General features: G+C 43.8%; 1 protein-coding gene across 1 annotated transcript in view; it reads right to left on the reverse strand.

Moving 5' to 3' along the window:
- NAT8L (N-acetyltransferase 8 like) overlaps positions 1-22,036 on the reverse strand; it is a 120,624-nt gene extending 98,588 nt beyond the window's left edge. The window contains exons 1-2 of the mRNA XM_061629794.1: positions 19,023-22,036; positions 1,803-1,967 (exon numbers count right to left, since the gene is read on the reverse strand). Of these exons, the coding sequence (XP_061485778.1) occupies positions 1,803-1,967; positions 19,023-19,359 (502 nt within the window). The 5' untranslated portion in view covers positions 19,360-22,036. The remainder of the gene's footprint in view (positions 1-1,802; positions 1,968-19,022) is intronic.
- Positions 22,037-25,894: the final 3,858 nt, after the last annotated feature.

Raw genomic sequence — 25,894 nt, forward strand, 5'->3', positions numbered from 1 at the left:
TAGGCACTGCTTCTCTTGATTCTCTAGTGTCCACTGCTCTTCCTCCCTTCCCTCCTAGAATAGCCTTCAGGAACTCACCCTGTAACTAAAATAAGTTTGCATTTTTTGACGTTTAATAAACTTCTCTGAGTTGAGTCCCAGAGTCTCCTCTGCTTCCCTTCTTAGAAACCTTGCTGAATGTTCCACTATCAAGACTAAAGTACCCAAGCTACCCACATTGTGCTCCTGTTAATTTAGCAAACGTGAAGTTTTTGGGCCAGCTCTACCAGACTGACACTAGCCTGTTTCTGCCAGGAAAAGAGTCAGCTGGGGCTTCATAGGGAAGAGGGTATCCCTAGCACTGGACTACTTTCCTCAATCATCTGATGTTTCTAAGGGTGTCACTGCTCAAACATGAAAGTAGTTCAAATGTGTGTTAAAGATACAGTTCCTGAGCAAGTTGGTAACACATTACTCTCATAAGCACACCTTCAGAATACATCAATAGGATTTCAGTCAAAAGCAAGAGAGTCATATGGACTCTCTTCATCATAAAGTAAACACACTGACTGCTAGAGGGTTGTGTACACATCATCGGCACTCAAAGTTTAGGTGTACGTACTATGTGCAAAATAGGGGGGGAGCTGAGGGGCACTTTTTTAGGACTGTACCCAACTTTTTCATTTATGGTTATGGAATCATTTTTCTTAGTGGGAAGTACGTAGTAGATCTGACTTCCCCTGCCAATGTAATTTTATGATCTGGCCTACATTTCTTCCCAGAAGACATACATACTGAACATCTTCTTGGCTATGAAGTCATAAAACAGGAGAATTAGCCACTTTCTCAGTGCTAAGACTAGAAGAGACATAATGCCATAACATAATGGGTATCCAATCAAGAGTCAGTCCTAGGAATTCACACTCTCCCTGGAATCCAGGGCAAGAAAACCTGGACGCCTACAGGTGTTGTACTACAACTCCCATCAACCAGAGGCTCCCCAGTCCTGTTACAGTCCTTCCCTACGGCAAATCTCTCCTCTCTTTAAGTGAGACTTAAACAATTAACCATCTTTGATGTTAAGCTCTGGAACTGCTGAAAACTTTCACTGGAGCAAAATAAACTCACCACCTTGACTTCATATAAGAGAGTGTGCATGTTGTTCCCAGGATGAAAGGCTGAGCATGCTTTGATGGCTGGTCACTAACTAAATATTGATATCTATATATAAATAGATTCAAATATTAATATCTTCCTTCCTGAACCACATGAAAATTACTAGATTTCAAGCTGACAGCATTACCGTCCCATATGCAGTTTCACATAAAAATCTTCACCAAAAAGTCTTCTGAGAATTATTTGGGAGACTCAATATGCTTACTGAATACATTATAATAGGGTATAGAGATATATGAATGCAGATTGCATAGAGAGATTTCAAAGAATTCTGAACTCTTAAAAGAGGAAAAAGGCTTTAAAAATCAAACACTTAGCAATTCTTACTGTAGCAAGCTTTTCAAAAGACAACACACACGCACACAACCCACTTAATAAAGTGTGCAATAGAATAAAAATACATATGAAGGAGACTACTGCGGTTTGGAACTTCTGATGCTTCTATATGAACCCAAGTACCAAACTAAAAGAGTCATTTCCATTGTTTTGGATTCATGTTTAAAGATAAAACCTTTTCTTCTTCTTTGTCTACGTGAGCTGTATTCTTAGCAATTAAAGAATCTTCTGTCACGATGACAGAATGAAATACGTTCAATAGCTGTATTTTACAAGCAGAGTTTGTTGATCCCTCCATGGACATTACTCACCTGGTGATTTCATGTAATATTGCTCAATATCAGACATGTCCGTATTCAGTGCGCACTCGAGATAGCTGAGGATAACTTTTCTACTGAAGTAGTACCTCATGCCCATTAGAAAGATGGGCAAACAGCAGGTCAGCAGCAAGGACTTGGTCACAACAAAGCATATTACTATGGAGATAAGGAAGAGAAATAAACGATACCTGTCAGAAAAGAGAATTTAGTGTTGATTTCGGAACACAAACCCATAAGTCACAGATATTATACAGCATCTGTACAACAAAAGATATTTGCATGATCCATTTTATTTTGCTAATAGAATAGGTCTCAAAAATAAAAATGTGCTGCTTTATTCACTTAAGATTCTTCCAGCTATTTTTTTTTTAAAATTCAGACCCTGAACAGATATCTGTTCAATGGGCTAGTTCAGAGATGATAAAAACCAGCTTGCCTTTTCCTAGAATTGCACATTTCTTACCATGAGGAGGAATCTGGAAGCCTTCACTTCTGCTTTTGATTAATCACAGCTTGCTGTGTTGTCCAAACTGTTGTTCATCTTAACATGCTAAGTGGAAACAAACCAACTTCAAGCTATAGTTTATGAAGCAGGTTCCTCCTAAGGAAATACAATGCTAGTTGCTCACAGAGAATTAAATGTGGCTGGGGAAAAAATAAAGAGAAGCTAAAACACAAACTGATACCCAAAGAAAGATAATTTGTTGATGTGTTTTTCATTTTTTAATAAAAATCTTCAGGGACAAGAGTATGATTTAGTAGTCCTACCAGAGCAGATTTTGAAAGCCCTTTTGTAAACAGCCCTGTGCTGCTCTTTGAACTTTCCATTTTCAGAAGTTCAAGGGAAGGAGAAGGATAAATGATTCCCATTGAGACTTCTGCTAAAATGGAGATTTTAGTCTCTTGGGCCAAATTGAGAGATCTTGGCAGGCCAAGTTTGGCCCATGTGCTGGAAGCTTCCCATCCCTGTGCCAACCATAGTTTAGCGCAGGGGAGAACCAAACCTCTAGTTTTCTGAGGTTTAAAGTTACTCAGCGGAGTGGGGAGATAAGATTCTGACCCACTGCCCGGAAAAGGTTCCCCATCCCTGTTTAGCATTACATTCCTATTAAAAGTCATAATGTCACTGGCTAGAGACCAACAGTTAAATGCAAAGAGTCAGTAAAGAGGCTGAGGAAGTTACTATCTTTTAAAATAAAGAGCACGAGTAAACTCAGAAAAGGGACTTCTCTAGTTTATCAACTGCAGTTATCAACCCTTTACATGTTCTTCACTGATCCACAACAGGACCATCAGGAAAAGAAACCATCATTTTGAACTGCAGAGTGGAAACACAGAGAACAGTTGACTTTACAGAGTCAAGTAACAGAGCAGTTGGTTCAAAATGATATGTTCCCTTGTCCCATCACATAGTCTGACCACATATTTTTTAGCCCTTTCCACCTCCTTATGGTTGCCAGGTCACAGTGATCCTGTGACAGAAGTGGCTGGGTTTTTTGTCTGCACAATTCTCAGAGGTGCGGGACCTTCTCCAGGATCTAGTACTTCTTTCTTCCCACTCAGGCCTAGCTCTCGGGGCCAAACTAAAGGGCATAGCCATGTGTTGTTCTTTTTTTCCCGTGATCCTGACTCGTGTTATGTACAAATTGGAGGGGGGGGTTGTGTGTTTTCTTTTTGTTTGTTTAAATTGTAGAATTCCAGTGGGCCTCTGGTGCCATCTAGTTCAACGTTCTGCTCAGTGCAAGAAATCCAGAGCTAGAGCATACCCAGCAGATGGCTTTCCAGCCTTGGTTTCAAGACCTCAAGTGAAGGAACGCCCAGCACTTCCCTAGGTAATTTGCTCTGTTGTCCAACTGCCCATACAATGAAAGTGTTTCTCCTAATGTTGAACTGCAATCTACCTTACTGTAACTTGAGCCCTTTACATCTATTCCTGCCATCTAGGGCAGCAAAGAACCAGTCTTTTCCCTATTCTATATGGGTTCAGATGACCCCTCCACAGGGGTTCATGGCTAACTCTATGCCCTACTGCCAACACACAGGCAGCCACGCAGCCACCATCTGCACATTTGGAGTGCACTGGAAGAGGCTCCATGCAGAGAGCTTCTCTACATGAGGGGAGACCCTGATTGGTCAGAGTTCCCCTTTGTGTGGTGGTGCTGTACATGAGTATGTTAGTATTTGTGATACACTCTGAACATATGGAGAGTGAAGGTGTGGCCATGGGGGCATCAGTATGGGGGTGCTATAATGCCCCCCTTCTCCAGGCTAAACATAGTTTCTATAATCTTCCCTCACAGGACTTGTTTTCCATAGCACTGAACCCATTCCAGTTTGTCTACATCCTCCTTAAAATACAGCACCCAGCATTGGACAAAGCAATTCAGATGAAGTCTGACTAGTGAGGAATGAAGTAGAACTATTGCTTCATGTGACTTGAAATCATGATATAAAAAAAATGTAACAAGAGCATCAAGAACTGGGAAGCCTTGGCCCATGAGCATCCCAGTTGGAGGTCGGCACCATCTCTGCTATCTTTTCGGCATCTTTTGAAGATTTTCCTCTTTCAACAAGCCTTTTGAGTAGAGACCTATCCCAGTCTGCGTCTGCATTGGAATTGCTTTTAATATGTTTTCTTTAATAATATGTTTTAAACCTTTTTTAGAAAGATGTTTTTAAAGCTTTTTTAAAAATGTTTTTAATGTTGTTTTGTTTTAAAGTACTTTAAGGTCTTTTTATTGTGTTTCAAAGTGTTTTTAGCGTTTCTGTTTGCTGCCCTGGGCTCCTGCTGGGAGGAAGGGTGGGATACAAATCAAATAATAAATAAAATAAATAAGTAAACAAGACAGCAAGTTACAGTAGTTAGATAATGCGACTGTGGCCAAGTCTGCCATCCCCAGAAATGGGCACAGTTGATGTACCAGCTGAAACTGTGCAAAAGCACTCCTGGTCACAGCTGCCACCTGAGAATCTAGAAAGAAAGCTAGATACAGAAAATTGTTTTATTTGTATTGTGATTCTAGGCTTATGTCCTTCAAACTGCAAGCTATAAGTTTAGCAGTTGCTACAGTTAGCCTGTCACTTTGGGACTAAAGCTGTTTACAAAGAAGCAACTCTGAAGTGTCAGCACCTTAAAGGAAAGTTTCTACTTGGTTGACTATGAAGTTTGCCAACAAGAATTATCTCATTTTATTTTTGGATTCAGAGGAACTATTGCATTGTTCATGTGTTAAACAAATTACTTATGCAGGTACCTGTTTGAGGGCAATTGCTGTATTGTTTTCTATATCTATGGTTCCACCGAAAGTTTTTTCCCCATTTTAATTGTTTGCAAGTTATATTCCACCTAAGCCACATAGACCCACAAAGACAGAGGTTACATACAGCGCTCCAGCTGACAGCCATCAGCTATAGTGCACAAGCTCCCCACACTCCAGCTGATCGCACGCTACAGTTGATCGCTGTCAGCTGGAGTGTGGCAGCTAGAGCTCCCCACACTCCAGCTGATGGTGCTACAGCTGACAGAGATCAGCTATAGCATGAGAACTCCCCACACTCCAGCTGATTGCTGTCAGCTGGAGCGTGGTGGCTAGAGCTCCCCATGCTCCAGCTGATTGTGCACTACAACTGATCGCTGTCAGCTGGAACATGGCGGCTAGAGCTCCCCAAGCTCCAGCTGATTGCCCCACTGGTGCCACCATATTAGCGGAACGCCAAAAAGCGGGGTGCCAAAAAGCGGGGCCCTACTATATATACATAGTGAGACCCCTGTATCTAAAATGGACCTTGGCCTGTGTTTGATTGGTCTTATTACAGATTGGCATGGCCAGCTCTTCTGTCAAAGCTCTGGTTGATCTATGGCATACAGAGATGACCTGGGTGGTTGACACAATTGCACCTGAGCATCCTCTCCTAACAGGCAGGGCTCAGAAAGCTCTGTGGTATACCCCAGAGCTAAAAGGAGTAAGGGAGATAGCAGCACAGATGGAGGAAAACTCCTAGCAAATGTCATCAAACACTGATATGTGCTCATGTTCAAGCCCATTTAGTGGTAGTGAAGATAATTACTTCTCCACCTCCACTGCGTCCTCAGTTTGCCATTCAGCAGAGCTGTTTGTGGTTAAGACTTATTACATACTGGCCCTAGGGAGGTGGTAGAGCTATCTAAAGTGCACTGTGACATGTTTGCTAATCATTTTGAAAATAAAATCACTTCTATTTGCCAGGACTTGGACTTCGTTGTTGGTGCTGATGAAGTGTCTGGATGAGGTATAAGGAGTGCTTTCTTGTACAATGTTGTTGGATGAGTTTCAGTTGCTGCTGCCTGATGATGTGGACAAGGTACTTGGCCAGGTTTGTGCAACCACTTGTGTCTTAGACCCTTGCCCCCCATGGCCAATCAAATCTGGCAGGGAGGAGGCAGCTGGATAGGCCAGGAAGGTAATTAATTATTCTCTTCATGAAGGAATGGGCCCAGGTTGCAGGAAGAAGGTGGTAGTAAGAAGTCTTCTCTCGACCCAGAAGATCCTAATTTTAGACCAGTTGCAAATGTCTCCTTTCTGGATAAGGTTCTTGAGAGAGTGGTGGCCAACTAGATCCAGGTAGACATTTTGGTTTTGGTACAGAAACTGCTTTTGTTGCCCTATACGATGACCTTTGTCAGGAGAGAGACAGGGGGAGTGTGACTCTGTTGATCCTCCTTGATCTTTCAGTGGCTTTCAATACCATTAAACATGGAATCCTTCTGGGGTGACTGTCTGAGTTGGGTATTGGAGACATCACATTGCAGTAGTTCTGTTCCTACTTGAATGGCTGGCTCCAGAAGGTGGTTCTTGGGGAGCATTACTCACTCTGTGGGTTTTCTAGTATGGGATCCTACAGGGATTGGTTCTGTGCCCCATGTTGTTTAACATCTACATGAAACCACTGAATTGGGGTCATACAGAGTTTTGGAGTGCATTGTCATCAATATGCCGATAACATGCTACTGTTTCTCCTTTTCATCTTCCTCAGGTGAGAAAGTGAATGTGCTCAATCAGTGCTTGGTTGTGACAATGGACTGGATGGGGCCAATAAACTCAAGCTTAATCCAGACAAGACTATGACGCTGTGGTGGGTAGTTCCTCTGACTGGCTGAGTGGTGTGTGGCCTGCTCTAGATGAAGTAACACTCCATCCGAAGGAGTTGATTTGTAGTTTGGAGGGTCTCCTGGATCCATTGTTGTCACTTGAGGCATAGATGGCGTTGGTGGCACAGTGTCCTGGCTACTAACCAGGAAAGCAAACTCAGGACTCTAAGACTGGGTTTTGCATAGAACTTTACTCCAGCAGTCAGAAAAAGAACACAGCATGAAAGCATACAAGGCATATCAGAACAGGTAGAAACTAGGCTTTAGCTCTGATACAGACCAGACAATATGATCTCCGCCAGGCCCCCTCTATACTGAGTTTCTGCCGGGCCGTGAAGACCTGGCTCTTCAGGCAGGCTTTTGGGCTGGTCTAGATTTTATTAGTCTTGTTGCCAGAGTTTTAATGCTTATTGTATTTGTATGCTTATTTTGTACGTCACCCAGAGTGGCTGGATAGCCAGCCAGATGGGCGACGAAGAAATTCAATAAATAAATAATGTTCCACATCACTTTATACTCAAGGCCACCAAAACTCACATCTCACAGCTTGGATGTTTTGAATTCTCCAAAGTGCCCTGTCATGGGAGAGTTATGACATTGTTTCAGGTCCTGGTCATGCTCTGGGCTGCATGTACAGGGCCTGCTAATGACATAGAAGTCCACCTCTTGATTGAAAGGCCATGAGCTCATCTGCAGATTGCTTAGCAATCTCCTCTAGTTTCTCAAGAGCAAAAGGATCTTTCTGTTGGGCCTTACAGATCCATACAAGCCCCTACTACATTGCGCTTGGGTTAGGGTTAGGGTTAGGGTTAGCTGGAGCTCGGGCTAAGCAGGCTTCCAGGTACTTGAGCTTGCAAGAGAGGGCCTGATGATCATTGAAGGGATGTAGTTCTCTGGATTTTGTTTTTCTTTTGGACAAATATTACAGCTGCCCTAGCAGGAGACTAAGAAGGGCAAATAAAACCACATTTCAGGTTCAGACCATGAATAGATGAGGCTAGTTGGGATCTTGGCCTGGGGACGAGCACAATTACACAGTCATAGGGCAGCTGATCCACCTCCTTCTCATCAAACATCCTTAAAATCCTGGTGTTTGGCCAGTAGACTGCCCTCTAGGCCTTCCATGGAAACTTGAGCGGCTATAACTGTTAATGGTGGGGCAGGAGGCTGGCAGTGTTGTTGACAGTGCTCAGAAGAAAAAAGGAGGCATCTTTCTGATGGGGGTCTGGAGATGTGGGGGTCATGCTGCTCCAGCCAAGTCATTCCCAAGATGATAGCAAACTGTGTGAGCATGGCGAAATAAGCTGGGAGCCTCAGCTAACTTGCCCTAGTAACTCGGTCCATGGCTTCCGAGATCAACTCCCAGCCATCAGTGGTCTCCATCTTGAACAGCTGGGGCAAGGGTGAAATAGGTATGCAGTGTTGCAACACAAAGTCCCTATCCATGAAATTGGGAGAAGCACCAGTCCAAAATAGCAGTAGCCTGTACTTTCCTTCCATCATGCAAAGAAACATGCCAGTAAGGTAGGTTTGGGGGTTGGAGGTTCATCAGGAGGTCCCTTTTTGATAATTGCTCCCAGCTCCTGGACCTCTAGGAGAGTTGAGTTTCCCAGTGCCAGTGCTTTCTCTTCCTTGACAGGGCAGGCCTGGGCAAAATAGCCAGATTTCCCACAATACAGACACAGGCTAGTCTTTTTGTGCGTGTCCCTCTCAACCTCCATCAGATATAGCCACACTCCCCCAATCTGCATTGGCTCCTCTTTAGATGCTGGCAAAGCTTCTGAACTGGAAGGAAAGCTTGAGTGAGGTAGTGGAACCGGAGCTGGGGCTCTGGAGACTGCAGCCTTCTGTGCCTGGTACCAACCATCCAGGTGGCTGCCAATCTGGATACAGAGCTGTCCATCTCATCCAAAATCTCTGCAGCTTGAACCCTGACCAGCTCATCCAAAACCTCCTCATTGTCCCAATCAATAGTGAGCCAGTAGGGCAGAATCATTCCAGGTTTGTTATGTGCCTTCAAGTAAATTACTACCCATGGCGACCCTATGAATCAGTGACCTCCAATAGCATCTGCCATGGGCAACCCTGCTCAGATCTTGCAAGTTCAGGTCTGTGGCTTCCTTTATGGAATCAATCCATCTCTTGTTTGGACTTCCTCTTTTTTTACTGTTTTTCCCAGCATTATGGTCTTTTCTAGTGAATCACATCTTCTCATTATGTGTCCAAAGTATGGTAACCTCAGTTTCATCATTTTAGCTTCTAATGGTAGTGCTGGTTTACTTTGTTCTAACACCCAATTATTTGTCTTTTTCACAGTCCATGGTATGCACAAAGCGCTCCTCCAACACCACATTTTCTCTTATCTGCTTCTTTCACTGTCCAACTTTCACATCCATACATAGAGAATGGGAATACCATGGTCTGAATGATCCTGACTTTAGTGTTCAGTGATACATCTTTGCATTTGAGGACCTTTTGTAGTTCCTCATAGCTGCCCTCCCCAGTCCTAGCCTTCTTTTGATTTCTTGACTATTATTTCCATTTCGGTTAATGACTGTGCTGAGGTATTGATAATCCTTGACAATATCCTCATTGTCAACTTTAAAGTTACATAAATCTTCTGTTGTCGTTACTTTAGTCTTTTTGACATTCAGTTGTAGTCCTGCTTCTGCGCTTTCCTCTTTAACTTTCATCAGCATTCATTTCAAATCATTACTGGTTTCTGCTAAGAGTATGGAATTGTCTGCATATCTTAAATTATTGATATTTCTCCCTCCAATTTTCACACCTCCTTCATCTTGGTCCATTCCCGCTTTTCTTATATGTTCTGCGTATAGATTAAACAAATAGGGTGATAAAATACACCCCTCACACCCTTTCCGGTTGGGAACCAATCAGTTTCTCCATATTGTCTCCTTACAGTAGCCTTTTGTCCAGAGTATAGGTTGTGCATCAGGACAATCAGATGCTGTGGCACCCCATTTCTTTTAAAGCATTCCATAGTTTTTCATTATCTACACGGAAGGATTGCCATCACTCATCAAGCCCACCGACAGGTATCCCTTTGTCCTCATCCATGTGGGAACAAATGATACTGGCAAACAGAGCTATGAAGAAATCACATCAGACTTTGAAGCTCTAGGAAGGAAACTCAAGGACTTTAGGGCCCAGATAGTTTTTTCATCCATCCTTCCAGTACTTAGAAGAGGAGTAGAAAGGGAAAGAAAAATACTCTGTGTGAATGAATGGCTACAAAGGTGGTACTGATGTGAGAGATTTGGATTCTGGGACCATGGGCTATGCTTCCTGGAAGATGGATTGCTGGCAAGTGATGGGTTGCATCTCACAAGGACTGGGAAGAATGTGTTTGGCCACAGCATGGAGAAGTTCATCAGGAGGACTTTAAACTGAATCCTAACGGGGAGGGAGACATAAACTTGGTGGTAACAACTGATGAAGGCTTGTGCACAGTAATGGGAACAGAGAGATCGGCTGTAATAGGGACCAGTGACAGTCCTCAGAAAAATATAGTAAGGAAGCCAAGCCATAAATCACATAGTCTTCGATGCCTGTATACTAATGCACAGAGCATGGGAAACAAGCAGGACAAACTCGAACTCTTAATACAGGAGGGCAATTACGACTTGATAGGTATAACTGAAACTTGGTAGGATGACTCCCATGACTGGAATATAGCAATTGAAGGATGTAACTTGTTCAAAAAGAACAGAACGAATAAAAAGGGAGGTGGAGCCACGCTATATGTTAAAAATATATATCACTGCACAGAAATACATGAAGATGAGCTTGGTAGTTCCACCGAGAGTATCTGGATTAAAATTAATGGGGCAAGTAATAAAAGGAATGTGATGCTTGGAGTCTATTACCAACCACACAGTCAAGGAGAAGACAAGAATGTAATTTTTGAAAAGCAAATTGCCAATGTTTCAAAGAGGCATGATGTAGTAGTAATGGCAGATTTCAATTATCCCGATATCTGTTGGGAGACAAATTCTGCCCAACATGGCCCCTTCAAGAAATTTCTGACTTGTGTTGGAGATACCTTTCTCCTACAGAAAGTGGAGGAAGCAACTAGAGGATCAGCTATCCTTGACTTGATTCTGACCAATAGAGATGATTTGGTGGATGAAGTGGCAGTTACGGGAACTCGGGGAAAGTGACCACACCATACTTGAATTCTTGATTTTACAGAAGCAAAAGCTGAGAGTAGCCATACGCACACCCTGGACTTCAGGAAAGCTGATTTTAATAAACTCAGAATAATTGTAAGTACGGTTCCGTGGCAAGCCACCCTAATGAGAAAAGGAGTCCAAGATGGGTGGGAGTTTCTAAAAAAGGAAATTCTAAAAGCGCAATGGCAAGCAATTCCAACAAGGAAAAAAGAGGGGAAGCAACAGAAGAAGCTTCACAAAAAGCTTAGAGATGACCTGAAAACAAAAAAGGACACATACAGGAAGTGGAAGGAAGGCCAGGCCACAAAGGAAGAGTACAGGCAGGTATCACGGAATTGCAGGGATGGTGTCAGGAAGGCTAAAGCTGAGAATGAGCTGAGGTTAGTGAGGGATGCTAAAAGCAACAAAAAAGCTTTCTTTAGGTATGTCCATAGGAAAAGGCAAAGAAAAGAAATGGTGGCACAGCTACTCAATGAGAATGGCAAAATGATAACAAAGAAAAGGCAGAAGCGCTCAATTCCTACTTTGGCTCAGTCTTCTCCAAAAAAAGGAACTGTGACCCTCCCAGGAAACATAGTAGAAGGGGCAGGATTGGAGCTTGAGATTGATAGACAAATGGTCAAGGAATACCTAATCACTTTGAATGAGTTCAAATCGGCAGGGCCAGATAAACTGCATCCAAGAGTATTGAAGAAACTGGCTGAAAAACTCTCAGAAATGCTGTCTATTATCTTTGCGAAATCATGGAGGACTAGTGAAGTGCCAGATGACTGGAGGAGAGCTAATGTTGTCCCTATCTTCGAAAAAGGCAAGAAAGAGGAACAGGGGAACTACAGACCTGGAGAAACTCTGGAGCAGATTATAAAGCAGTCAATCTGTAAGCACCTTGAAAACAATCCAGTGATTACTAGAAGCCAACATGGATTTATGAAGAACAAATCCTGCCAAACTAAGCTTATCTCATTTTTTGATCGGGTAACTTCCCTTGTAGACTGTGGGAATGCTGTGGACATAATATACCACGACTTCAGCAAAGCTTTTGACAAAGTGCCCCATGATATTGATTAGCAAGCTAGCTAAATGTGGGCTGGATGGAACAACTATCAGGTGGATCCACAGTTGGCTCCAGAATCGTACTCAAAGAGTGCTTCTCAATGGTTCCTTCTCAAACTGGGCAGAAGTAACAAGTGGGGTACCACAGGGCTCAGTCCTGGGCCCAGTGTTCTTCAACATTTTTATTAATGACTTGGATGAGGAGGTACAGAGCATGCTTATCAAATTTGCAGATGATACAAAATTGGGGGGCATAGCTAATACCGTGGAAGACAGAAACAAAATTCAAAGAGACCTTGATAGACTGGAACATTGGGCTGAAAGCAACAGAATGCAATTCAACAAGGATAAATGCAAAGTTCTACACTTAGGAAAAAAAACGAAATGCACAGATAAGATGGGGGATACTTGGCTCAGCAATATGACATGTGAGAAGGATCTTGGAATTATTGTTGATCACAAGCTGAATATGAGCCAATAGTGCAATGTGGCTGCAAAAAAGGCAAATGCTATATTAAGCTGCATTAACAGAAGTATAGTTTCCAAATTGCATGAAGTATTAGTTCTCCTCTATTCAGCACTGGTTAGGCCTCACCTTGAATATTGTGTCCAGTTCTGGTCTCCACACTTCAACAACGATGCAGACAAACTGGAACAGGTTCAGAGGAGGGCAACAAGGATGATCAGGGGACTGGAAACAAAGCCCTATGAGGACAGACTGAAAGAACTGTTTAGCCTGGTGAAGAGAAGACTGAGGGGAGATATGATATCACTCTTCAAGTACATGAAAGGTTGTCACATAGAGGAGGGCTGGGATCTCTTCTCGATCATCCCAGAGTGCAGGAGACGGAATAATGCGCTCAAATCGCAGGAAGCCAGATTTCGTCTGAACATCAGGAAAAACTTCCTAACTGTTAGAGCCATAAGGCAATGGGACCAATTACCTAGAGAGGTAGTGGGCTCTCCGACAATGGAGGCATTCAAGAGGCAGCTGGACAGCCATCTGTCAGGAATGCTCTGGATTCCTGCATTGCACAGGGGGTTGGACTGGATGGCCTTATAGGCCCCTTCCAACTCTACTATTCTATGATTCTATGAATTTGGTAACATGTGCCTCTGAGCATATGGTGACTAGTGGCAACACATGCCATCTCCAGAATAGAGAATTACATTTTTGTATGTTTGGTGGTGTTCTTACTTTGCTTCTTTCCTGTGTTACTATGGTTTCTACAGAGAATCTAACCTAGAAAATTATATTTCTCTCATTATTCATCCTAAAAATCTTTGTCAAATTTATTTCAGTTGAATCTGAAACTGTAACTGTAGTTTGATGTAAAATCAGACTGATTATATTATGTTGCTACTTAAGCAATCAAAAAAATGCTTGATGCATATGTTGTAGAAGACACTCTCTGAGAAGAGGTATCTTCTGCTATGTAAGAGGGAATTCCTCAAGATGCTACTTTTCTAAGTACTTGCATTAAACAAAAGTCTTCAATGTATTGCGGCTCAATTCAGTAGGCACATGTTTAGTCAATCACTGGGAGATGGATTGGGAAATGTGATCTTGTTCTCAGTGGTGTTTGTTACTATTGATTAAGATATCCTTCTAGGATGCCTTACAAGAATGGAATTAGGAGGCACTGTTTTGTAGTGGTTCCATTTGTACCTGCAAGGCTGATGTCTGAAGGTGGTGCTGGGAGACTGCTGTTCCTTCCACCCAACGTCTATTGGCTTCTAGGTTGTCACAAGTGCCTGAAATTGATTCAGGAACAGATGAACTTGAACCATACAAGATGGAAGTACTATTGGAAGTTTGCGTAAGGATATTCAACCTGTTCTGAACATGACTGCACTACCCCTTGAAGCAGCAGGTGCACAACTTGGGGGTACTCCTCGATCTGTCATGTTCCCTGGATATAAAGCTGATAGCAGTGACAAAAGAGTGCCTTTTACCAGCTTCAGCTAATTTGCTAGCTATGGTATTTCCTGAAGGAGACAGATCTATGTCCTGTTTACTTTTGACTAGATTATTTAAATGCTGTCAATGTAAGGCTATCTTCAAAAACAGTCCAAAAACTTCAGTTGGTTCAAAATGCTTCTGTCAGGTTGCTATCAGGTGTTAAAAGATTAGAGCACATAATTCCAATTTTATTCCACCTGCACTGGCTTCCTATTTCCACACATGGTTTAAAGTGCTGGTGCTGCACTTTAAAGCCTTAAACAGCCTTAGGACTATTTTATTTCAGAAGCTCCCATATGAACCAGCCTGGCCTCTGCAATTGGCCTCTGAGGCTGTGCTCTGTCCTGTTCACCCATGAAATTAAGACAAATGGGGACAAGAAATGCAGCCTTCTTTGTTGTGGCACCAGGACTATGGAATTCTTTCGTGGGTGATATCACCAGCTTCCCTGTTACAGAAATGTAGAACATAAATATTAAGCTAATTAAACTATTAAGTGAAATATTAAATTTCTCTTAAAGAACCACATCTCTACATTCTCCCCTCCCCGCCCCACCACTGAACTGATGCATTGGAGAGTCCACAAGCAGTAATCCAGAGGGACAGGAATAAGCATTCCTGCTTATTTCAGGATGGATGCAAATACACTTATCCTTTCCTAGTCATCAGAGGTACCTGAAGTCTTTGCATTTCCAGCACCAGATGAGCTATGCAGAATGACCCCTTCCCATCATGACAAAGCAGGAAGCTTCATTGTTACTCCATGTCAAGTGTACGATTTATTTAAAACATTTATATGCTGCCTTTCGACTGGTTCCAAGGTGGTTCATAGCAATATATGGGGAGGAGGGAGAGAGGGAATATAATTGAAGTATACAGTGGCATCAAAACATCAGCAATAAAAATGGCAACATTGTTGGAAACCAGCACCATTTTCTTTTTAAAAAGTGACCGTTGTTTTTTCCTAAGACTACATACAAATGTACATTACGTAAGTACTGGAACTGCAGTGGATCCATTCTGAAATTCCCCTTGCAACATTTCACAAAATGTACCTCTCCCAACTGAGCTCAGAGAAAACAGTTTATGCCAGTTTGCAGTAGAAGTCAACAATGTGCAATGCTGATTGGCTGGTGTCTGTGCAGTCATAAACTCTCTTCTCTCCCTCTCCTTGCCCCCCAGTCCTCAGAGCAGTTTTGCAATTTGGTAGCATGGACTTTGTTTTAAAAACACATGTACATGAAAATAAACATAAAATAGAGACAGATCACCAGTAGAATGGACAGGCAAGCTTATAAATTCAGTTAGCAAGCCCTGAACACTAATGACAGCTCAGAAAAAAAACATACAAAAGCCTCTAAAGAATGGTTTTAAAGCTTCATGGGAACAGAGGAAGCTGCCTTCTACTGAGTCAGAGCATTGGTCCATCTAGCTCAGTATCATCTACACTGACTGGCAGCAGCTCTCCAGGGTTTCAGAGAGGGGGTCTCTCCCAGCCCCTACCTAAGGATACCAGGGATTGAACTTGGGACCTCCTACCCCTAAGCTCCCCCATACTCTGCCTTAAAACACAAGGAACAACTCAGCACAATTGCTCAAGAAAACTCTGGAAAAATATGGAAAACTAAACAATGGCCCACAAACTGGAAGCGTTCAATATACACCCAATTCCAAAAACAGGGGATCCCAGGGAATGCAGTAATTATCGAACTATTGCCTTAATATTCCATGCAAGTAAAGTAATGCTCAAGATTCTACAACATATAGGCTCTTGACATATAGGGAGCAAGAAATGCCAGACGTCCAAGCTGGATTTAGGAAGGGAAGAGGCACCAGAGATCATATTACAAACATATGCTGGATGATGGAACGGAGCAAGGAATTTCAGAAGAAAATCACCCTGTGCTTTATAGACTACAGCAAAAACTTTGACTGTGTAGATCATGAAAAACTATGGAATGCTTTAAAAGAAATGGGGGTGCCACAGCTTCTGATTGCCCTGATGCGCAACCTATACTCTGGACAAGAGGCTACTGTAAAGACAGAATATGGAGAAACCGATTGGTTCCACATGGAAAGGGTGTGAGACAGGGGTGTATTTTATCACCCTATTTGTTTAATCTGTATGCAGAACATATACGGAAAGCGGGATTGGACTAAGATGAAGGAGGTGTGAAAATTGGAGGGAGAAATATCAATAATTTAAGATATGCTGACGATACAATACTATTAGCAGAAACCAGTAATGATTTAAAAAGAATGCTGATGAAAGTTAAAGAGGAAAGCACAAAAGCAGGACTACAGCTCAATGTCAAAAAGACTAAAGTAATGAAACAGAAGATTTATGTAACTTTAAAGTTGGCATTGAGGACATTGTACTTGTCAAGGATTACCAATACCTTGGCACAGTCATTAACCAAAATGGAGACAATACTCAAGAAATGAGAAGAAGGCTAGGAGGGCAGCTATGAGAGAACTAGAAAAGGTCCTCAAATGCAAAGATGTATCACTGAACACCAAAGTCAGGATCATTCAGACCATGGTATTCCCGATCTCTGCGTATGGATGTGAAAGTTGGACAGTGAAAAAAGCAGATAAGAGAAAAATCAACTCGTTTGAAATGTGGTGTTGGAGGAGAGCTTTGCGCATACCATGGACTGAGTAAAAGACAAATAATTGGGTGTTAGAACAAATTAAACCAGAACTGTCACTAGAAGCTAAAATGATGAAACTGAGGTAATCATACTTTGGACACATAATGAGAAGACCTGATTCACTAGAAAATATAATAATGTTTGGAAAAACAGAAGGGAGTAGAAAAAGAGGAAGGCCAAACAAGAGATGGATTGATTCCATAAAGGAAGCCACAGACCTGAACTTGCAAGATCTGAACAAGATGGTTCATGACAGGTGCTCTTGAAGGTCACTGATTCATAGGGTCGCCATGGGTCGTGGTCGACTTGAAGGCACATAACAACAATTTTTTAAATTCAAATTATAATATGTATGGCTGATTTTCTAGGGAAATTAGCAATCCTAGCTCATTTGCTGCTTATAACTGAGTAGCAGGGAGGCAAGGGATAAACAGTACTCTTTCTGGAATAGTGAAAAATAAATATTGCTTGCTGCATTCCTTAACATGGCACAGTGATCTGTTTAACTAGCAAGCATTCAGTCTTACAAGGAGGTGTGGGTCCGGGTATCACATTTTGATTGGCGGTTGTTTAAAATCATTTGGTGTGGACATTTATTGCTGCTAGTCAGGTAAGTTATCATGGTCATGACTGGTAGCATGTCCTCACAAATTGATGCTAAAAACTCTTCTCTGTGAGCTCTTGCTACCTGAGGCCCTAGCCATATGAAACTGCCTTATATTGGTCCATCTAGTTCAGCATTGCCACTCTGACCAGCAGCAGTTCACCACAGTCGGATGCTGGACTAGATGGGCCACTGGCCTGATCCAGCAGGCTCTTCTTATGTTCTTATGTTCTTAAAGCAGGTGCACTACCACAGAACTATGGCCTATATGCACAGGCCCTAGTATGCAATTCTGACAGACAGAATTTCCTTACGTTCAGATACCACAAGCTAGCACCCCACCCCCTAAAAATAGCATTTTGGATACACCTGCCAGAAGTGAATGTGTGATTGATTTAAATTTGATTGCAGGAGCTAACCAGAGGCCATGGTAGCTGCATGTTCCTGGCAAACAGGAGCTGCCCACAGATGCTACTTGCCTCCCCAAATGTCTGCCTGCTAAACCTGCAGCAGCCGCTGCTTTACCGAACCTGCCTGCATGTCTCTCCACCTAGATTCCTAGAAAAGGCAAGAAGGCAGCAGACTCACAGAAGCAGGGCCATTTTCCCAGCCTGGCAACTGCTGTGGTCTTCACTTGTGCCATGTATCGAGGCAAGCCCTCCAGTCTGCTTGGCCTCTAAGGAGTTTCACAGCTACATTTAGGCTCCCTGCCACATTGGCCTGTTCTCCAATGCCACATTCCATCGTGTTTTTTCAGAAGGGGTAGCAGCACACTTGCTTAGTATGCCTCAGTTGTGAACATTATTTAATGAGCACCTTAAGTGTAGGAATGGCACTTAACGTAAAATACACATTCAAGCCAATTTTACATTGTGCCACAGACCGCGGAAAACTCATATAAAGGTCACTTCATGATAGCGGAGTGAAAGCTTCTCTGCTACTGTTGGCTTTGCGGAAAGACTCCGAATCGCTGGCAAAAGGAAGGAAGGCAGACCTGCCACAGAACGGGCTGCTCAGCATGGGACACGCCGACGAAGCCGTGAGCTTCTTGGGCCAGCTTCCTCGGTGGCAGAGGCTGATTTCCTCCCTCATTCCGTCCGTCCCTCCATCCCTCTCTCTCTCTCTCTCACACACACACACACACCCGGGGAGTGGGAGGCGGGCTGTCTAACCCCGGGAGGGAGGCGGGCAGGCTGGCTTCCGTCGCCCAGCCGGAGAGTCGTGCTTACCCCGGAAAGGCACCCCATCTCCGGACCACAGAGACTCGTTCACTCGCGCACTCCCGCTCAGGCAATCGGCCAGCTGCAAGCCTGCTGCGGCTGTTGCTGCCGCCGCCACCGGCCATCCTACAGGGTTCGAGCAAGGGACAACCAGCAGCAACAGAGGACACCGACAGTCCTTGGCTCTGCAGAAAGCGATCGCTACAGGCAAAACGTTGCCGCCGCCGCCGCCGCCTCCTGCTGCTGCTCGCGTTGGCCGGTACCTGGAGCGCGCCAGGGGCGCTTTCAGACCCCCGCCCCCCAATTCCGTCTGCTGTGCACCAGGAGCCGGGGGGCTAAGACGAGAGCTTCCGGTTCTTGTCCACCTTCCCAAGTGCAAAAAGCGACCCCACTTACCAGCCATTGTCCCATAAACCAGCTGCGTAAAGGGCTGGTCTTTTAACCCTCTGAAGGCTGTGTTAGGGATCCTTTCCATTATGCCTTCATAAAATATGCGACGCACCACTTCTTGATCGCAAGGGTGAAATTCCCTGATGCAAACGCCCTCCTTCTTGTCCTCTGCATCCACCGCGGTGCCCAGAGATGTCGGGGGAGACGACGTCGAGCCCGCTAAAGAGGGCCACATCTGAGAAGACGAGACGATTATTGTCTCTTTTTTTGTTCCTAAAATCGATTCATGATCTTCTGCCACTATCTTAGTCTCACAAACCATCTTGGGAGACAAATAATGCATGCAAACTGACCAAGAAAAATGGCTTGAAATTTAGGAAAAGAAAAAGAAAAGAATCCTGCCAAGCAGTGGCTACGCTCGATGCTTTTTAATGATGCGAAATGGACTGAGGAGGCAGTGGCGAAGGGAGAAAGGAGGTCCGCCGTATTTTGGAGAAGTATTTATAATGCAGCAGAGACGATGCAGTTTGGAACGGGGTCCCCCAGGGTCCTAGCGTCCTTTCCACTGGCTGGCGACGGTTACAGCGCCTTTCGTTATTTCGCTCGCTTGCGGAGAGTGGGTGTCTGGTGGACAGGAGCAACGCCTCCTTACTGTGCTTTATGGCAAATTACTACAGAATTAGCTTTGATGCCACCTTTCGACGCTCCGAGTCCTGCTGAGGCTTACAAAAATTCTGTGCCAAACCGTTAGAAGTAGTGCCTCACTGGGGAAAGAACACGACTGACTTCAGTGTGGGGGGAATCGAAGGCTGCACCACTTTCAAGCATTTACAGCGTTTCAACTTAGGATAGCTCTCAAACCAGAAAAAGGAATCTAGGAAGAATCCTACAAACACACAGTGTTCTTTATTTCCATGAGGGTGTATGTGCACGAGTTTTTATTCTGGTGAACAAAGGTGAGAGAATCTCTTAATAAAACATGTATTCAAATACACATTTCAGATATAATCTGTCGTGTACACTTTTTGCAAATTAAAGGCTTTGTGTGAATTACCTGCCATGGGGGTGGGGGGAAGATAGGTTTGGGACTGAGAAAGTCTAGTCTATTTTTACAAATTGCCGCGTTGCCGTTGATTACATGTGATCTAATAGCTGTTGCAGCCCGGATCCATGCATGTGTACTTGGAAGTTAATCCTACTGATTTCATGTCGGGTTTTCTTCTAGGTGAGTACTGATATGGAATGACAGCCTAGATATTGTTTTATAAGACATTAGAGCAACTTTTTATTTTGACGGATTTCTTTAAAAAGCCTGTAATAGAATTCACACTTCTTTGAAAATTAATCCCCATGGAACTCAATGGAACTTACTTCCAAGTAGACATGCCTAGCATTGAGCTGCAATGAGTGAAAATGAGAGCTTCTTTCTCTTCTGTGGAGACCTCTATCCGGCTGCTCTTTTTTCTCCGCGGTGATTGGATGAGTCATTCACCACTGCGGTAGTTTGTAAGTGTCTATTAACACTTTCCTTTACTTGTGCGCAAAATCCCCGGCCGTTGATCCCAGCTTCTCCGGAACACCTTCTAGCTTCAAAGAGCTGAATGGCAGGCAGACCCAGGGCCCATCCACAGGAGGCAGGCGATTAGCAGCACTCTTTTGTGCGTGTGTGTTTTAAAGGAAAGTTTTACGGAATAACGAGGGGTGTTTTTAAATTGCGTTGCATAACCCCCACCCTTTCTTTTTCCTACACCCTCAGCAAAAATCTAACGGGGTCACTCGCAAGACAGCATGTTCGGCCTCAGACGTTGACAAGAAGAAAGGCAGGGCGAGGGGGAGCAGAAAGGCGGGTAAAGACAAGCGCAAGACGCGCTTTGTTTCCTCAGAAATATACCTCTGCACTCTCGCCATCCAGAAATCCGCTCCCGAAGCTCAGGTTTCTGCTACCCCTTCTGTGCCGCCCTTCTAGCTCGTTCCTCCGACCCAGAAAAGGGAATGACCCTATTCCTTGCTCTTTCCTGCCTGCCTGCTTTCTTATCCCACTCATGTGGAACCCCCTTCCACGCTTTTTCCGCAAGCTCTCCTGTTTAGGTCGCGGTAGGCTAGCTGGGAATGAAAAGGGCGCTGTAAGGCAACAAGATGCTGAGGGCGGAGGCAGTAGCGGTGAGGAGAGGTGGTGGAAGACCGAGAGAGTCACGTCCCCCCCTTCCAGCCTACCCAACAGGCCCTGCGCCAATCTAGGTTCTTCAGGTGGGGTGGAGAGGAGTCCCGAAGTTTCGGTCGGCTTTTGTACATGAAATCCGCCGGTGTGGGGGAAGAGAGAGAAATATGTTGTTCTTTGCTTCAGGCAAATTTCTTGGGCTTTCCCTGGGCCAAGGAAATAACCAAACTCCCAGCCACCGCAAAACAGGATGGGGCTGCCAGCCACTTTCCTTCCAGTGTCCTTTAGGACCGAAAAAAGAAAAATAACCAGACGCCGAGCAGTGAATGTTTCCTTTGAAACCCTGCAGGAAGGTCCCTTTTTCTTCTTTCCTGCCTCCATGAGTCTCCTCTTCCCCGCAGCTTTGCCTTCTCTTTGCCTTTCACCCCCTCAGTGTGTTGCAGCAAAATCAAGTCACAAAGCGCTTTTTTTCCTGGGCTCTACCACTCAGGAGTGGGTGGCATGTCTGAACGCTTCCCCGAAAAATGCACAAACCCTCTGAAAGTCCTCCTTGCATCTGTCTGTAGCCTGAAGTCCAGGTAAAGCTTTAATTCTTTATTCTGCAGCCGGCATGAATTGATCCTGTTCACAGGTTTGCTCCTTCTTGTTTCCCGCCCACCTCAGCATAACGCTCCCTCCTAAACCTTACAGGGAAAGGCAACAAGGTGCGCGCGTGTAATGTGATGCCGAGCTGCACGTTGATCAAGTGACTAACCCCGCGGGGGGGGGACTGATGAGGGCGTGAAGAAGCGAGGAAGGAAAGAAGGAGCAACTCTTTCTTTCCCGCGGATGATCCAACTCTGAACGTTTACAAACCCAGCCTGTTTATTCGCGGAGCAGCACCAGTCCCCGCCTCCTTCCGACGGGAGCATGCGCCTTGGCTCCTGTGTGCAGGTGGCACCGCGGGTTGGGCGTCCTGAACCTGGCCAGGGAAAGACGCAGCGCCGCTGTTGTCGCGTCCCTCTGGACACTTCGCGGGAAGTGCCCGTGCTGCAGTGCTGGTAACCAGGCGACGACTGAAAAAGTTCTGTGAGGCAAGCGGAGCGAATGGAAGAGATGCCGTCGGATTAATGAACAATAACAGAGTGCGACCCGAAACCAAGCTGGCAGCTCTGGCCGAGAGTGTGCACATTCTGTAGACTGTAGAGTGAAGTCAAGGCATCTGCTGGAAGGGGTACTTTGGAAGAGGCGAGGAGTGGCACTTCGAACCCGTTTTCGCCCCCCTGAAAAGGATAGCCTCAGTGAATGCAGCCGACGGGCGTTCAGAGCCCCCCCGCCCCCCTTTAGACTCTGCCTGTTTTCACCTGGAAGGATAGAAATTGGTACAGTGTTGATTCACAATGGATCACCATCATTTACCAAAAAAAGGTGGGAGGAGAAAACCATGCAAGACTATTAATATCTTGTATGTGGCTGTTCTAACTACCTCAGTTTAAAAATAATAATGACTGGCTGCGTTACTGCAAGGCGGTTGCAGAAACATAACACAACTAGGAACAGATCTTGATTTTAGATACAGAAAACACCTTTAATACTCATAACCCTAAAATTCATGTTCATACTGTCTAATAATGATTTGGCCTGAAATTTGGAATTATTGTAATATGTAGGAAGCAATTCAGAACAAATATATATGAGAGGGACTGGTTTCTGCCCGCTTCTTCCCCTTGATTCCAAAGAACTTACAAAACCCACTGTGTTAATTTTCAAAATAATATCTAAGTTTTGTACTAACAATTTCCATAAAGGTAGCCATAGTAATGTGTTGCTGCAAAAATAACAAAGAGTCTTATAATACTATAAAGACTAATCAATCTATCATGGCAAAAATGTATGCCATAATAAATTGGTTAGGTTTTAAGTTGCCACAAGACTCATTGTATGCTTTCAAGGCTGCAATCCCAGATATACTTACTTAGGAGTAGCCTTTGAAGTCCATGAGCCTTCTTTTTGAGTAAACATGGGATTGTTCTGCAAGTCATAGTTTGTCTAAAATTCAAAATATGGAGGTCCAGAATGATTTTGCCTTTATTTGTATGTCAAATATTCCAGTATAACAGTTTTGAAGATGACCTATGTTGAATAGTTTATGTAATCAACAGAAACATTTATTTCCTTCTCTTTTCCAACTATTCTAGTTATACCAACAATCCAGCCCTTAATTAGTACAATCCTGGAAAGATTTTACCACTTAATTCTGTTAAACATATAAATTGGTTGGTGGAATACTACAACAGGGGTTCCTCAAATTTTGGTCCATGGACCACCAATCGTCTGCAAGCGTCATTCAGATGGTCTGCGACATGTCCACATTAAATATTTATATTGATTTTAAATAGTATTTTTATTTTATTTTATTATTTTTTTGTTAAATTTATATCCCGCCAGTTAAAAATCATATAGTGTCTAGTTACAGTGCATTACAATTGCTGAAACAGGCAGAAAAATTGTTAAGCGGTCCTCCAAGACCATCAGCAATTTTCAAGTGGTCCATGCAGAAAAAAAATTGGGAACCATTGCATTATAATGTAATGCTTGGGTATGATGGACCTCTTGACATTGGCCTTTTATTGACTTGGTATCTATTCAATCAAATATGTGGGTGGGTGATGCTGGGGTGGGGGCGGTGTACCTTCCAGGCCAACAGAGATGTGTCTCCCAGTTCTGACTGCTAGAAAGAAATCTGAATATAGGAAGCATGACTCATACTTCCTGTTTTCCCCTTCAAACCAAATGTCTAAAGATGCTCTGTGTGGCATGGAAGCTTTATGAGATAGTAATCAGTACAGTTCTCTTATCTCTTCCTGCAGCAGATGGAGAGTAATGCACACGCTAATCTGGTGGATGACCTGCTGCAGATAGGACAGCTGTCTGATGGAAGGACAGTGTGTACACAACAAGAACACTTTTGAATAATTATTTGGTGTTCCCAATATTGGTGTGCACATTCACTATGAAAGTAAGACTTGAATTAAGACACTTAGTTCTGAATGTCCTATAGCGATCCTGTAATTCTGCTTGTACCTGTGTGTACCTGTCCCAGGCTATGGTCTGAAGGCACATAAGGTCAGCTCCCTACTGAAGCTAAGCAGGGTCAGGTATCGTCAGTGCCTGGATGTGAGACAGCCTGGGAAGCATATGTAAGCCGCCTTGGGTTTCAATCATGAAAAGAAAAGCGGGGTATAAATGTAATTATTATTAATAATAATAATAATACTTTGCACAAAAAAGTACTTCACAGAAACATATTCTGCACCAAGGTATCAGGAATTCTGTAGTAAGAAAAGCTGGATTCTGCAGCCTGTATAAATTATGTCAAGCACATTTGCACATGTACTTTTTCACCATCCAGACTCAGTTTTGCCCCCCCAACCAATGGAAATCCTATGCAGTCACACTCTAGCTAACCTACCTACATTTGCCCACATACTTTCAAGCCTACCTTTGCAGCTGCCTTCCCTCTGCTGGCTTCATCTCTCTTTATTATCTTGTCTTACCTCCAAGGAGCTTGGGGCAGCATTCACAGGATTATTCAGTTTGTTGTCACAACAATCTAGTGAAAAGAATTAGACTGAGATAAAGGGACTGGCCTGGCATCACCCAGTGGTCCATGGCTAAGGGGGGGTTGATACTTGGTTTCCCCTATACATTCCTTGCCACCACACCATATTGACTCTTTTCTCAAAAATCCTTGTTAGCTTCTTCCGTTGACCTACTTCTTGCCTGTTGTTTCCCCACTTCTCTGAACAAAAGAATCTTCCATGGAATCCCCTTTTCTGTGAAACCTGTCCCCTCCTACCTCTTTAAACTCTTTCAGTGTATGTTCACAGTTGCTTCAGTTTCTTTCTGTCACCTCCCACTTAGACCCTGTTCAACCGGTTTCCCCCCCTTTCCACCCCCAAAAGGACATTAGTGGTGATATATTCTTTCTACTTTTTACTGGTACTGTTTTGCTGTCTACTTCAGTGTTGGCAATGCACAGAATGGTGACTCCATTATGCCAGTCTTGAGGGATTAAAGTATCAACCTTTCCATTTCTCTGAAACACAGAGGAGATAATACTTGTCTCAGGTGCTGAGAGGGAGCAACACTGGGTGGTGTTCCTAGGATTTTATTCAAGCACTCCCATGTATATATGGGCTATCTTTCTCTTTCTCAGAGGTAGCAGTGACTGCAGTGCTAAACCATGGTGGTTTGGGAAAGGAAGGCTCTTCCATGCCTTTGGATTCTGTTCCTAATGGGAAATTCATGCCCCCTGATGATGTTCCCTACTCCTCTCCAGGGTTTTTCCCCATAGTCTGAGAGCCAGGGGTCTAGAGAATGAGCTGGCTCAGCAAAAGTTCAAAAGAAGTTGAGGGGAGAGTAGAAATGCTCCAAACCCCCCTCACACAGCCAGCCAGTGAAAGATTACACTTCTCTGTTTCTAAACTCTGAATTGAAACAAATGGAATGGCAGCTGATATGAAGTGGGATGCTGTTTCATTCAAGGCAGTTGACATTCTTCTAGCACTGCTCCAGGCTTCAATAAAAACCAGTATAGACCTTTCCTATTCTTACAAGGTATCAAGTGTCTCCTGCATTCCAGAGTCTGGTGAAAAGTGCAGTGTAACCCAGCACCATGACTGAGCTGTCCATCAAGGCTTTTCAACACTTCTTTCTAACAGTGAACTTCCAGTTTATT

The sequence above is a fragment of the Rhineura floridana genome, chromosome 5, assembly GCF_030035675.1.
Source record: "Rhineura floridana isolate rRhiFlo1 chromosome 5, rRhiFlo1.hap2, whole genome shotgun sequence".
Taxonomy (NCBI): domain Eukaryota; kingdom Metazoa; phylum Chordata; class Lepidosauria; order Squamata; family Rhineuridae; genus Rhineura; species Rhineura floridana.